The sequence below is a fragment of the Bacillus rossius genome, chromosome 12 (genome assembly GCF_032445375.1).
Source record: "Bacillus rossius redtenbacheri isolate Brsri chromosome 12, Brsri_v3, whole genome shotgun sequence".
Taxonomy (NCBI): Eukaryota; Metazoa; Arthropoda; class Insecta; order Phasmatodea; family Bacillidae; genus Bacillus; species Bacillus rossius.
The window spans coordinates 42,981,943-42,997,468 of NC_086339.1; the positions used below are offsets into that span (position 1 = coordinate 42,981,943).

The 15,526-nt window shown below is 32.1% G+C and overlaps 1 protein-coding gene across 10 annotated transcripts in view; it reads left to right on the plus strand.

The window, feature by feature from the left end:
• Positions 1 to 15,526, plus strand: part of LOC134537880 (neutral amino acid transporter B(0)-like) — a 121,883-nt gene that overhangs the window by 10,798 nt on the left and 95,559 nt on the right. For 7 of the 10 annotated variants that reach the window (XM_063378783.1, XM_063378779.1, XM_063378782.1 and 4 more), the window contains exons 3-8: positions 1,499 to 1,541; positions 7,266 to 7,308; positions 7,819 to 8,026; positions 8,565 to 8,798; positions 9,494 to 9,688; positions 9,859 to 9,993. In XM_063378783.1, coding sequence (XP_063234853.1) covers positions 1,499 to 1,541; positions 7,266 to 7,308; positions 7,819 to 8,026; positions 8,565 to 8,712 — 442 coding nt within the window. In that variant the 3' untranslated portion in view covers positions 8,713 to 8,798; positions 9,494 to 9,688; positions 9,859 to 9,993. Of the gene's footprint in view, positions 1 to 1,498; positions 1,542 to 7,265; positions 7,313 to 7,818; positions 8,027 to 8,564; positions 8,799 to 9,493; positions 9,689 to 9,858; positions 9,994 to 15,526 lie in introns of those variants that run through there. The other 3 variants (XM_063378784.1, XM_063378785.1, XM_063378786.1) reach the window with 3 other exon arrangements.

A 15,526-nucleotide genomic window follows, 5' to 3' on the forward strand; every position in this document is an offset into this window, starting at 1 on the left:
CATCTCTTTTATAGGACGTTCGGGCAGTACTTGTAGAATAAAGTATTAATGGAAGTCTAAACAATATTAATTTCACATGAAGAATGATCTTCTTTTGAGCTTGATCATGTCCTTCCATTCTTTAGCTACTGAATAATAGACTTCAGAATCTTAATCACTGATCCTGCAAACTTGCTGTATTTGTCTTTGTGAAAACCTAATGTTACGAGTGGGCTACCCGCCCCTCCATTAACTTCTAGAACAGTCGAGTTAGTGAGTTTCTACTCCCCTTCCTGGCGTGGAAGGCGACGGGGAGGTAGGTCAGCTGACCTGTGATGTGATGTCCCCCACCAATGCCCAGTCCTGCCTGTGGTTCGAGCTGCTCTTGTGGAAACTTGCCGGGAGGTTAGGCAGCCCGCGCTGCCTTGCTGTACGGCGAATGTCGTGCACACAGGCGTAAACATTTAACATGACTTCAGCGCACACAGCCTTCCGTCGCGTGTGGAAAAGCCACCGTAATAATAATCAAAAACTAAACCACACAGGTAGACAAGTATAGTTAAATTTGTTCTTTACTAATTTTAAAAGACTTATTTTACAAATTATATTAAATTCTTAACAAAACAGGTTTTTAATGTCTTTAATCGAGAGTTTAATGTCATTATGGACAGTATGGAAGGTATTTTATTTGTTTCGATTTTATAAAAATGGAATTTGATGGAACTAATCTAAAACTAAATTTAAAAACTTATACAGAGTACATAAAAATTAAATATAGCTAATTTTGTGTATTAATTATTTGTAAATAAAATTTAGAACATACATAATTTGTAATAAAAGTAATTATCTTATTTAAATAAAAAATTTTAAATAGTAGTCATGTCGTATTCATGAATCAATAAATAAATAAAATCAATAAATAAAACATTTATTTACAACAGTGACCAACACTATTACAAATCAAAACACATATATAATGTTTATGAAACAAATTCCAACAACAACCTAATAAATGAGCAGAATATAGTTCGTTGAATTATATATATATATACATACATATACACACCTCACATAAGTAAAAAATCTCAAATATATTTTAGAATAGGTTATTTGGTGAAGGTTAAAACTTTAACGAAATCTGAAAAACATTTTACCAAGCTTCATATTGATATAATAAACATGTTTGGAACTGGAGTGTATTAAAAAATGTTTACCCTTTAAACACTTTGTCGCTTACATAGAATTCCCTTAATTAAACGAACTAATAATTTTGCCATAAATCATGTCGTTATTATGTTAAAGACTTTTCTTTAGACAGAAAAAAGGAAGAGAAACATAAAAATAAATTATTAATATTCAATGAAATTATGTGATGACATTTTATAAGAACTTTTGTCAGTCGACACATAAAAATTAAGAGCGATGATTTGATTACAACCCTGATAATAAATTTATTGGAGTAAAAGCTGCCAAAGTTACAAAATATACATAATATGATTTTTTTTTTTTTGTGTTTTAGGAACATTTTTCCTCCAAACCTAGTGAGAGGATGTATGTCTAGGGTAAGTATTCATGTTTTAAATATGCAGTTTTTTCCTGCTAAAAAAATTAAGGTAAATGTACTTCAAAGTTACACACATATTCATAAGAAGTATTTATTTATAGCGTATTAAATTTAACTGTGATTTCATTTTGATTTGGATACAATTAAAAATTTTTGTAATAATTCTATATGCACTAATTTTTTGCCATAATTGCGAATAAACAAGTACGAATTTTTAAACTTATTAAAACAATCATCCAGGTTTTCACATTAAAATAACCATTAAACATTGTTTTTAGTTTTTAATTTCAATTGAGTAATAAATGAAAAAAAAATGTTTAGTTTCCTTTTATAAAAAGCTATAGAGAAGATAAATTATTTATAAATTGATTTGGAGTTTCACATTGCTGCCTGAGACAAAAGATGGATGATAGATTCATGTATTTGAACCGGAGCATGAATAAAACTGTCATAAGAACCTTAAAGAAAACGAATGAAAGAATCTTAGTTTTTTTTAAAAGTCTAAATATATTACCATATTTTTTTCGTATTACTATTTTCATAACAGTTCTGAGGAAGAAAGTGCTTTATTTTCTTTGCAATTATATATTTAGACAATGTATTTAGACTATGATTAATTATTTATACGTTCATTTACTTGCACATTTAATTCATTTTGTGATAAATTTATTATTCATAATATATCAGTTCGCAATTGACTTCCGCCGGAAAAGAAACTGCAGAAGGTAATCCGATTTGCGAAGTGTCGAACACTGACAAACATTTTACAAGAGGCAAGTATCAACATCTATTGATTACTTTAAAATATTTATAAATAAATATATGAATCGAAATTCCAAAATTTTCCTTTTATTATTATCAGTAGTCGGCATGGAACCGGAATTACACTTATTTTTTAAATCTAGTATTTTGCAATGCCAGTTTAAAGTGGTAACATGGAAACATCATTTACTATAATCACAAGTCATAATTATTTTTTCACATGCAGTTTCCAAAATAATTTAACACTAATAATTCACGCGTTTATGCATCTCAACACTTCAAATGGGATTCTTGTAAATAATTTGAGATCCTCGTCAATGTACTAAATAACAGACCTCGTTTTTGGTATGTTTCTGATTGTCATAACAGAACATTGATCAGAGTTTTTTGGGCACAATTGTTTAGGAGGAAATATGAAAGAGGTTAACTAATGATTGGCACCCGAGTCATTAGAGACGATGAAGCGAGATAAGATGGGACTCTAGGGTTGATAAAAAAGACAACTGAATTAAACGTGTGCAGTCACAGATAATAACACCGATTAACCGCAACGCCCGCCACTTATTTACAATTATAATAAAATAAGATATATTCCTACTTTAATTGTAAACATCGATTGCTGGGTAGGTAGTGAATACTTCTGACCACTTAACTTACACGGTTACACTAACCCAAATTTAAAACAAAACAAAAATAGCGTTATTTTACGGCTAGCTTTTTAAATTTTAATAAACAATTACGCTGTTTATATCTCTGCCACTATTTATTTATAAAAATTGCTTTAGCTATATTCAATTTTTTATTTTTTAAATTTTATCCATATTTTGAATACTTTTTAACTTAAGAAAGTTTTTTTAAAACTTTATTTACTATTATCATATTCAAATTAAAATATGTCCAAGTGAGACTTCTTTGCTGAGGGAGTAAAAATTTTCGAGCCTTACGAAAATTCCGATCGCATGAGGGGAAACAGCTAGGTATGTGGTGGGGGAACTGATAGAGATGACGGCGGAGAAAGGTAGAAATGACATAGCATACTTACTCTCTCGCGCTCTTTCACTCTCGCACTCTTGCGCACTTGCGTACTTGCGTACTTTCATGTGCGCGGTTGTTTCTTGGGGGTGGACGTCGCGCTATCCCCACTCCGGGGCCGTTGGTGCGGTCGATGATCGCTGGAGCAGCCTTGAGCGGGCTCCACGTGGTGGCGTGCGGCTCAGGTTGAACCATACAATACTGTACGCATTGGCTGTTCGCGGAGGTAGGGACACGCATGCGCCTGATGCCCTGCTGAATTAAGGTAGTATTTGAGCAGAGGGAAACACAACGGGGTTTGAGCTTACTGTTGTGAACCATGCACGGGCCATATTGTGACATATATTTTGACTGAAAGGTATTCATCTGTTATAGCATCCTACATAACCTCAATGTGTGGCATTGAGGGTTACCCAAAGACACTATAACATATGAAAGTTTCAGACATGTCGGATCGTTTATGTTTACTGTACAATGTTATCATGTATTAACCAAAGAATTAGTATAAATTACTATAGAGAAATAAGAACATATTGCCATTTATAACCAAACATAATATGTTAAAAAGAATTAAGACATATTGAAATAAACAACTGGGAAACAAAATAACACGCAAATATCAGATTGGTGCTGGTTGTAATTATAGGCCTTGGAAAAACAATGTAAAACAAACATAAACAAAACAATAACATATTAACAAAACATTACTGAGTATTATATATTAAGTAACGAGCTCGTGGACAACTAGGTACGTAACAAGTATTAAAGTTATATTGAAGTAAAAAAAAAAAACAGGTTAAGTTACTCAACAAACATTATTTAAAAAAAATTAAATCATCAAACAAATTTTAAATTACTGAAGTCTTCTTAGAATTCTTTCTTCAGAATGAAAATTAATTGCCGGAAATGATACAACGTGTGGAAATCCAGGTTACTTCGTTGATTCAAGCTCAATAACAGAAACTTGCATTATGTTCACAAGGAAGCTCTGATCACGCAGAAGTTGAAAACTGTTATATAACCTTAAAATAATAATAATAATAATGAAATTTCTGGCCTTTTTTTGAAGAGGTCAATTTCCAAAAATGAATTTAGATTCCTGGACCACCAAAGCCAGGATGAGGCCCATGACTCGAACCGCTATGGAATGAAACCACAAAAGTATTAACCTCCATACATAAAAATAATTATCATGGGATACACTTTTTCCACAGACGAAACATTTACTCACCCAAAACGGCGGTAACAGATAGGTTCTTACATTTTATAATGATTTTTACATCAGCACCAAAAAAAATACAGGCCAAATGGCAGAAAATAAATTGAAAAGGCAAGGTAAGTCTTTTACGTTTGGCACGACAGAAATCATAGAATATACAATAAGTAGAGGGAATACAAACAAAACAAAATATTCATAGAACCAGTATTGTAGTACTTAGTGTTTCCCTTACACAATTGATTATAATAGAAACAAACACATTTACGACATTATTTATTAAATAACTACACAAAACTTTAACATTAAGTTAGTGAAAATACGTAAAGATAAATAAATATTAAATACAAACTTTGCATAAAATATTTTTAATCTTATTTAACATGAAAGATTAAAAAAATGTGAATAATTTAATTGCTCATAAAATCACGAGTGCCATAACTAGAAACGGCACAATATTCGAAAGAAAATATTGTTCTTTCATTTATGTATTATTAGTTTAATTACCTGTGTAAATCAGTATTGTTAAACAGTGTTATGTGAGAATTGTTTTAGCTATGTTACTAAATATTTTTGCTGGTATAATGCTTTTAACGCTTTAGTTTGACATGGGTTATTATTTGTGACGAATTATTATTGGATTCTCCTAATCACACACCGTTTTATAGTTACGAGCCTACTAGTGAGTAAATATGTTAAGTTCAACTAAGAGGCATGAATATTTCTTGGTCGGAGTGTAGCTGTGGGTTACTGTGGCTCAACTAAGTAACATTGAGATAGATCCTATTCGTATGCCATGTTGTCACTTTCACATGCAAGATGCCTACCTCAAACTACACACGTACATAAACTACCTAATTATCGGACAGCTTCAAATTAAGTATTTTTTTTAAATTAACGGAAAAAAACTTTTACTACATTTTTTATTCGAAGAATCTATTATTTATTTTTTCGTGTGGAAAATAATTATTTAATTTGAGATCATACCCGTGTCATTACCATTCTCGAGTGTTATTTCTTGTTCTATTAAAAAAAATTAGTAATTTATGTCTATAACTAATAAGCAGAAGTTTCACTTCTGTCGCGCGTGGACTCCAATCACACATTTCTTTAAGGGCACTTTTCTCGTAAGTTAGCCTTCTGTGATAGCCTCAGAGGTTCCTCCTCGTGGTAACGCCCTGTACGCCGCGTCCCGCTGTGTGGTCCACTTGGTCGCTAGCAGGTCCTTGCAGTTTCCCTAGCTTCTTCACGCATTACCCTATAACAATACACCCTGTGGACTTTTTGTTATTCTCTGGAGCATTTATTTAACAACGCTCACGCATCCTGGTGGCAGTTCTATAAGATTAGGATGTTCATTTCGATTTTTACTACTGGCTTTGTCTGTTGTCCACGGTATTCTTCTTCAAAATGGCTCCCTCCGGTTTCTGACGGTCGTTTCTCGTAATGTCTTGCACATTTATAGTTTTAATAGTTTTTGGTATGTTATCTCACTATAGATCTGATGAATTTATTGTGTGTTCCTCCAAATGACAACTTATGTTAAACATTACTTTTTTTTACGTTTTTTGTACTCCGGTTTTTGGGAAGTCACTATAGAAAATTTATTTTTCTTCTACTTTGCTCATTGGTTATTTAACGATTTGTTTATCTGCAAACTTAATTTGCAGGAGGTTTGTGTTTTGGGTGATTTTTAGGTTTTGGATCATATTTTATACTTTTTTCCTTCCTACGAAATGATATCTCGTTGAATTTACACCCACGTCAGCCCGGTGGAAATAATGCTTCTCCAGCAGCAGTACAATAAGTCTTCGTTCTGATCCTGTCACGAGAATTTCTTTAGCTAAGTCCATTTTTTATGATCTATTATCGATTGTCGTCTGACCATTTCATCACCAAATACAGACAAAAGACTATCTTAAAGGAACTATTTTATTTTTTCCTTCCAAATAATATGTTTGTCTATTTGTAAAAGTAAAATACTTAATTACTGACAATTTGTATTTAAAAAATAAATTCAAAAACCAAATTCAAATTTATTAAATGTAATTCAGGTTAAACATAAGTTTTCAATACGTAAAAATTATTTAAATTTGTACAACTATTTAAACCTAGAGTTTTTTTTATTATTTTTGATCTATCTCAGTTAACATAATTTTATTGTTTTGCCTTATTATGCGAAAATAGTTCCTAAAATATCCCCACTAATAGATAAAAGCAGATTTTTTGTAAATTTTATTTTATATTCCTCCAGTTTAGTTTTATTTTATTACGATTAATGGCAAGGCAGCTTCGTCTGCTTCATGTTAGCATGTATTACGTACACATAATTATTTTAAAATAAAAAATTACAATTAATTTTAAACAGCAGTAGAAAAACTACCTAAACTGGGCTACGAAAAATGTAATATGTTATAAACCATAAAAATATCGTAACATTGTAAATATTTTGTCTACGCGTGTATTGTATTTGTTACCTACTACATAAAACAAAAATTCAATAAATTTATTAGGTTATGTTGTGTATATCTGCTAAATTGTATTATACTTAAAACATAATATTTATATATATTAAATACAAACGTCACAGCGAAATATAAAATGTATTTCTTAATTTTTAAGTTTCTTAAATATTTTTAATGCAGTTATTTCTTTTACTCCACGATAAAATATATATTTATAACGATTAATATAACTTGGCTTTTTTTTCAGTACCAAACAATACTGATACAGCCCACGATTGAAAAATATGAAGGTTTGTAAGTATAGATAATAATTGTAATATTTATCTATGTTATTGTTGCATTGGAAAGAGCACTAATATATAAGTGAACAACATAATAGCAAACACAAAAAATTAATTCAAAAAATATCGCATTTTCTGGAATTTTTTTTTACATATTATTTATTGCCATGAATATTTAGGTCCCACTTATATTGGATATTTGTTTTGAAAAAAAGAAACATCAAAATGTGGTTGAGTTGAAGAGAATTTTCTTTTCCAAATAATTTAAAAATTACACAAAATAATTAAGATAAGGTATTACGCAACTTAGTTATAAGTACTAGCATTTTTTATTGCTCTAGTACAAAAACGGTAATAAACAAAATGTTTTATAAAATATATAACTTTTTTATATTTACAACATTATAATTTTCACTAAAATATATACAAATTTAAATAATTCTTAACTGATATATTATTTTATAATTAATAAAATGAAGTTAATAATAATTTGACTTATTTTAATCTTAAATATTCCAGAGGCGGCTGAGGCCGGCAGAAACCTAACGGTGCAAGACTGGAAGATAGAAGGTCGTTACGTTGATGGTACCAACACCATTGGTATGGTTATTTTCGCCATAGTCCTGGGAATCTCAATCTCTAAGATGCAAGAAGGTGGAAAGCCACTGCTTGAGCTGTTGGACAGCGTGGCAGCTGCAGCTATGACTATTACGAGATGGGCTCTATGGTGAGATGTCCAATAAATTTTTTACTTTAAAAAAAATATTCTTAAAGTGTAAACATATGATTAAATAACACAATAACATTAATTTTTTTCTAAGTGTACTAAAGATAAGACAATATGCTCTAAACATTGTTTAGAATATATTAAGCTTGCATAGTCTACAATCCAATACATATTTATTGGTTGTAATAGACATAATTGTTTAGGTTTAGTCACCATGAAATTATCGTGTGTTTTATCGTGACGAAAGCTCAAACAAAATTTAATTAAATTTATAATAAAATACCAATAACACCTCTAGAGAATTTTAACAAAAGACCTTCCGGTTATAGCAGTTCAAATAAAGCTATATTAAGAAATTATTTACATGTGCATGACTAATAAATATTAAGGTCGAATGGCGAATATTTTTAACTATAGATTACCACTACTAAAATTATGTATTTACTTAAAAAAAAGAGCATGTTAAATGTCAATCAATAAGTTGCTTCCAGCGGAGCAGCACAGGAACCTGTGAGGGACTGCTTTTAAATGTTTGCAGGTTGGCGCCAGTGGGGGTGGCTTCCATTGTGACGTCACGGGTCATTGAGATTGAGAGCATGAGTCTGCTGGTGCAACAACTCGGCTGGTACATAGTGACGGTTCTGCTAGGGCTGTTCTTGCATGGTTTTGTTGCTATCCCACTCTAATTCTTTATAATTACGAAGAAACTGCCCTTTAGGTATATATACAACCTCATGGAGGCACTGATAACTGATTTCGGCACATCGTCCAGGTAAGCTTCACAAGCAATATTAATAGTGCATTTTCCCTCTGGGAGAAACTTGGCTATGTAGTATTTAGTAATATAGATATTTTCATGAACTTATGAATAGATTAATATATTTATTTTGAAATCCTTTTTTATACAGTGTTATTTATCTCTTTCATATTTTGTAGGTTTACAATTACACATAATGTGTCATTAATTATTATAAAATATGAATAACTTATTTTAAAACAAGAAACTATAATAAAGGTTATCTATATGCATTTTATAGGTAATATTATAACAAAACCTCTAAAATTTAATGTACGATATGGAATGAATTATTGTTAAAAATTGTAATTTTGATATAAAAATTATGTTATTTTTATATTATTATTTATTTATTACATTTAAAAGAACCAATATTTAACCTCACAATGCACAATAATAATCGTAAATTATATATTTCATTTTTTAATTCAGTTATCATTTTATAAAAAAATTGTATTTAATATTTCCAATGACCAGTATTTGGTTTGACATCAGTAATTCGTTAATATTGCTAGCAAGTTCCTTCTTTGAATAATTACAAAATATATTATTGAAATTATTTTTTGTTGAGGTCATCCTAGGTGCTTTGATAAATATAAGTGATACTATAAGTTTTAGAAATTATTTATTTTTTCCTAATAAATGTATTGAAATATGTTTTACGCTTTTAGTAACGCCACCTTACCCATCGCCATGCGGTGTGTCGAGGAGAAGAACAATGTTGACACCCGTGTCACTAAGTGCGTCATGCCTATTGGAGTCACCATTAACATGGACGGCACAGCATTGTACGAGGCAGCAGCTACACTGTTCATTGCGCAGTTGAGAAACATTCCATTGAGCATAGGACAATACATAATTGTAAGGTGGGTTGGACGAGTTATCTAAACCTTTTACTTATTACATAATTGCGAAAAGAAGTACAGAGTGTAATGTTTGACATCATTAAAATCAATTTTATTGTTAGATTTTGATCTGAGAAAGTTTAAACGTTTATTAGAAAATGGATATTAACATAATTGCTTATTTAATGCAGTTTAACAGCAACGATGGCAACCACGGGACTGGCTGGAATTCCACAGTCTGGTCTTGTATCGCTGATCGTTGTCCTCGACTCAGTGGGCTTACCTGCAAGCGACTCGTCAATCATCATTGTCATCGACTGGCTTCTGTGAGTATTTGTTGATAGTTACTAGAACTCGAGGTGAATTATATTATTAAACCAGTAAAAACTAGTTAAAAGTTATAGGTTTTGAAAATCTTAACGCTACCATGAGTGAAATGTTTTTGTTTTCCTTGCTTAAGAAACGTACATTTAAGTTTAATTTCTGAATGTAATAATTATTATTTATTTGCTGTTTGAATTTATTTATTTTAAGCATTTTAAACTATAGTATTATCTAGTAAATACATTAAATTTCAACTATAATGTTCAATCGTGAAAAACCGCAAATATTTAGTGGCTATAAAAAATTAACTAATGCACTCATCTTAAAAACACGAAATAATTTATTATATGTCTTAAAATATTTTAAAATATATTGGTTTAATCTATACTAAAATCAGCAAATATATTTAAATAAAATTGATTAGCAAAATGGTGCGATGTATAGGAATTTGCTATAATTCAGTTTGCATAGTCGTGCCACGCAATGGAAAGCGAATCATTGGATTAATATGAAATTTAAAAAAAAAGAACAAATATCACTATGTATGTAATGCGCCACTTTAGGAATAAACGTTTCATTATTAGGTTGCAATTTTTTGATTCTTTTTATCTTGTTTTTCGTAAATGTGTATTAAATATTGTCTTTCACATATTAAAAATAACACCTATTGAAAATAAGGTTTAGTTATTACTTTTAAATAACTTGGCACTAATCAGTTAAAAAGATCACAACAAAAAATAAATTTTAATATAGGGATATGTCAGTACTACTCGCTTAACACTAACTAATTTAACAGTTTAAAATTTAAAAGATTAATATTTAAGTCCAGAATATGTTGAATTTAAAATCAAATTGCAGTCAGATTACTTATTTTCAAGGGTCATGTAGAATGTTTCAGACCGTAGATGTTTGTTGTAACGACAAAATCAATCGTGCTAGTATTACAAATAAATAACCTAAATTCTTAAACACAATCACAAAACAACGACATAGATGAATATTTTTTATAATATGTGAAAGTTAATCGTTTTTTTGGTGCATATGAACTGTAAACATAGAAAACTCATCAATGATTTTTAAGAAGGGAAATTAGAGATAAATATTCACCTATCTTGAGTCACACCCACGAATATGTCCAAATAAATTAAAAGACTCAATCGCTTCATTAAACCAGCGAGTGTCGATTACCTTGGGCTATGTTAAATGTGGTACACATTAAAAGAGTTTACTAAACTTTTGCCTGCCAATACTCTCGTTGCGAACAAAATCATCAAACGTATTAACACAAACTGCTACCCGACCGATCACTCAAGGCCAGAGAGTTTAGTTGAAGACTGGTTTAAATTGATTCTCACTTCATTTTCTTCATTTTAATATAAAATTTCAAATAATACATTAAAGTAAAAATTGTAATAGCAACTAAGTAATTAAAACAAAAAACTTACTTTGTTATTATGTAATAGAGTGTGTACTACAAGCAAATATTTAATAAATACACAGAGATAATTTGTAACAGTAATGACATAAAATAGTTCCGTAAATGTTGTTAAAATTAGACAAAACCAAACGAGTGCCTGCAATATAATTATCCGCATACAGAACATTCTGAACCATAGTTAATAACCATTTAATGTGTAACAGGATCAGTTTTAAATAGCGTCACAGTTATTTCGTGGATTCACTTAGTAGGAAAAAAACTTGGGGCACAAATATATCAACTTTACACACAAGTGTACATTTAAATACCTCTTATCCCATGGTTTCCACTATCAGACTGACCCCCAAAACTTGCATAAATGAATATATGGACATTATGTCTTTGGAATTTATTTTCATCGATGGAATCACTGCGAAAGTGTATTCACTTATTATGTTAGGCAATACATCCAATCAATTGTAATTTCCATTAGTCATGAACTGTCGAAACATCTTTGTACAAAAAAATCTGTTAAACCTCTAGATTACGGAAGCTTTGACATTACGAAATTTAGAGTAGTTTCTGATGCCATTATACTTAATTAAATTCTTGAAGTTGACATGGTTAAATACTTTCCCAACATCTGTTTGCCACTGTGACCGTAAGTGTCTATCGCGCATAATGCTTTCAATGGTCTGGTTACATCAGTCGCCCATTTTAAATTCAAAGGTCTTGCACAAGCACTTACTATAACAGTCAATGACTGTTAACATATACTTGAAGTCACTATACATTCGAGCATAATGCGTCATCTCAATAAGTTTCCCATGTAATAAATAATGAAGTCAACAAACTACAACTTTTCGTCGAAGGTATTTCCATCTTGCAGGAGTGTGAAGTTCATGTGCGTTTCCATTTGAGCTCATACTGTGTAGCTTGCTTGTAACCAGTATTCATTTTCAGTCATTTAATTATGGAAACTATTTCTTGGGCGAGTGAGTATTATCTTGCACTTAGTGAAGCCAGTAATAGTATCAGTCTGTTGACAAATTATTTTGGATCATCCCAATACACGTACTCAAGGTTGTGGGCACTCAATGGCTTATTAAATCTTAAATCACTACTAAATCACTTAAGGGATTAGCGAGAATGTACATTTCTTCATTAAAATTTTGTAACATAACTTTTGTAATATATTACAATTTCTGGATTGTTATTACATAAATCTGCATCAGTAAGCTGTAGAAGCATTTTATTATCTTAAAAATCTACATGTGAATCCACTGAATATTCCCTGCAAAACAGAAATTCGTACATAACTGAAGTTATCTTTAAAAGATTTGTGCAATGGGAGCGCATGACTTGATGTAAGTTTTTGGACATACGCCATTGCTAAGAACTTTTTCTGTTGAAGAAAAACTGATAAATAAAATAAATAAAAATACAAAAGAAAGACAAAAAACACACAAAATTAAGCAAACAATTTCTGTTGTCAACAAGAATATAAACACCACAAAATATTCCGAAACAGAAATATGGTCAACAAACAAAGAAAAAACAAAGAAAAAAGTACTAAGTGAACAAAAAAACACACAAATGATAACACAAAAATATTGAAACCAAAATAATTCAGCACAACAGTTGAAACGAGACAAAAACACGACAAAACGAAAATACAAAAAATACAATAGTTTTACCAAAACAGAAACAAGCGACGTTTCGGGAACTGCTATCTGCTCACGTCCTCAGGCAGAGACGCACATGGTACGGAAACACAGGTTTGTTGGCCATATTTCTGTTTCGGAATATTTTGTGGTGTTCATATTCTTGTTGACAACAGCAATTTTTTGCTTAATTTTGTGTGGTTTTTGTCTTTCTTGTGTATTTTTATTTATTTTATTTATCAGTTTTTCTTCAACAGAAAAAGTTCTTAGCAATGGCGTATGTCCAAAAACTTACATCATGTCATAACTGTCCCATGTTTTTTGTATTCCTATACACATAATATTTCCTGGTAAAGATTTTTACACCAAAGAACCATTTATTATGTTTTCTGTACACTTCATAGGTCGTGTCATTACTCCAGCTAGTGCAAATTTAGATATGGTCTAACCACTAACCATTCAAATTTGCTCAGTGTCCATGTGCCCGTAATTTTCTCTTTTGCAAAAACTCATTACTCGTAAATCTCTGGTTAATATTTCTTCTTTTCTTTTGGTGTTCCATAATCAACTTCTATATTCGCGGTGATGGGTGGTTCCTCGATCTTTAGAGTTTTGTCAAGGTGACTAGTGATTGGTTTGAATATTCCTTCATTTAATATTTCACATGAGAGTCTGGTTTTCTAGCAATGTTGAATTTATAAAAAAAAAAAAAAATTTTAAATTTCATGTCCGAGTTACGTACCATAAATTGATTTGCAAAATCATACAAATGAATTTGGTTTTTACTGAGGTCACATGTTTGCACATCACTGGCAAGTATTGAAACACACGATATTTTTTCTGGGGATGCTTGAGGCAAGGATACACCAGGCAGAGTCTTCAATGGTAAACACCATTGGTTTCATGAGGTGGCAGATGGTCGTCATGGCCACAGCTCCACAACTCAACGACATGCCCCTTCCACCGAGAGGCCAGGACCACTCCCAATAGTTCACTATATAGTAGAGACTCTTGCTAAATGGTACACAAAATCAGATTTTGTATACTTAACACATGCATTTTTCCCCCCAAATTAACATTTAACAATTAGTTCAAATTATTTCATCTACCATAGTAACTATACCTACTGTAACCATTTTGTAATGTGGGGAGAACTGGGGTTCATAAGGGATAGCCCAATTAAGTTTTATTTCAGTTTTATTAATTACTAGTTTTTTTATGTATAATATATAATTGTTCTTAAAAAATGTTCGGTCACAAATCACTGGCGCTTAATAATGTTTATTCTCAAGTCACTCAACGTCTGTCAAGTTCCGCAGTTCGCACTCCTCACTGGAGCTATGCTCGACAGTGGTGCGCCTGTCCACACACGCGGTCTCGTGCCACTCAGTACTCAAGCGCTGCACTCCGAGGGGTCTCTCACCCACTTAGCCGATGTGGCACTTCCCTTGGTCTCTTGAACTCTCGGAACCATCACGGGCCTCGCTCGGAACTCGGCACGCACGCGGCACTCCGCGGAACCATCGCCGCACTGCTCGCGGAACTCACCGCGGAACTCACGTGGCACACCCCGCGGGATTTTGTCGCCCAAAAAAAAAAACCGCAGAGGCCTGGGTCGCTGCTCAAGTGGTCTTTGGCGCCCTTATCGAACCGACGAGAGCAGCTGCGACGAGTCGCGTCATCCCGGGCCGACCCGAAACCCGAAGCGTCGAGAATAGCGTCGTTTGCTCACGCGGCGGCGTGCAGAATTCCCAAGGCCGCTCAGCGATAGATTACGGCGCCGAGGCAGTAGCGCAGGGGGGAGGGGGTAGTGACGACTCTTTTAATCCGGCCAGGCGCGCATTGCATGCCTTACGTCAACGGACCGCACAAGGCCGGCGTGCAGGGCCACCAGCCAGCTCTGAACCTGTCATTGCTGTCTGGTCTCTCGCATTCGTAACAATATACCAACCATAATGTAATTCAAAATAAATGCTATTAAAAAAATACTAAATAAGTTTGAAATTTGTATAAACACATCGTACTAGCTACAACCGCCTAGAAAAAAGATTTTGACTGCTCTTTTGACATACAATTTATATAAAAGAGGCGTTTTCAATTGATGTCATTGCTTTATTTAGTAATGAGTTTCTATTTATTACCTTCCATCTTACACATTATAAGTTCAACTACATTATCTACCATAAATCATTTCCAAACTCCCTAAAACTTTATTTTCTTATCTGAATACTATTAACCCTCTCCCTGTGGAGAGGCAAGGTACACCTACTACCATCTTGCTGGGGCAACGAATTTACATTTACACCCGATTGGAATATCACAAAAAATGACCTAATCGTGAATCATTATACCCAGGCAATAAATGTGTGGTTAGTTTTAAGTCTAAATTATAATTCTAATCTTTGAGAGCGGATAGGATTAAAATAACTATAAAGAATTAAACACTACAAAACA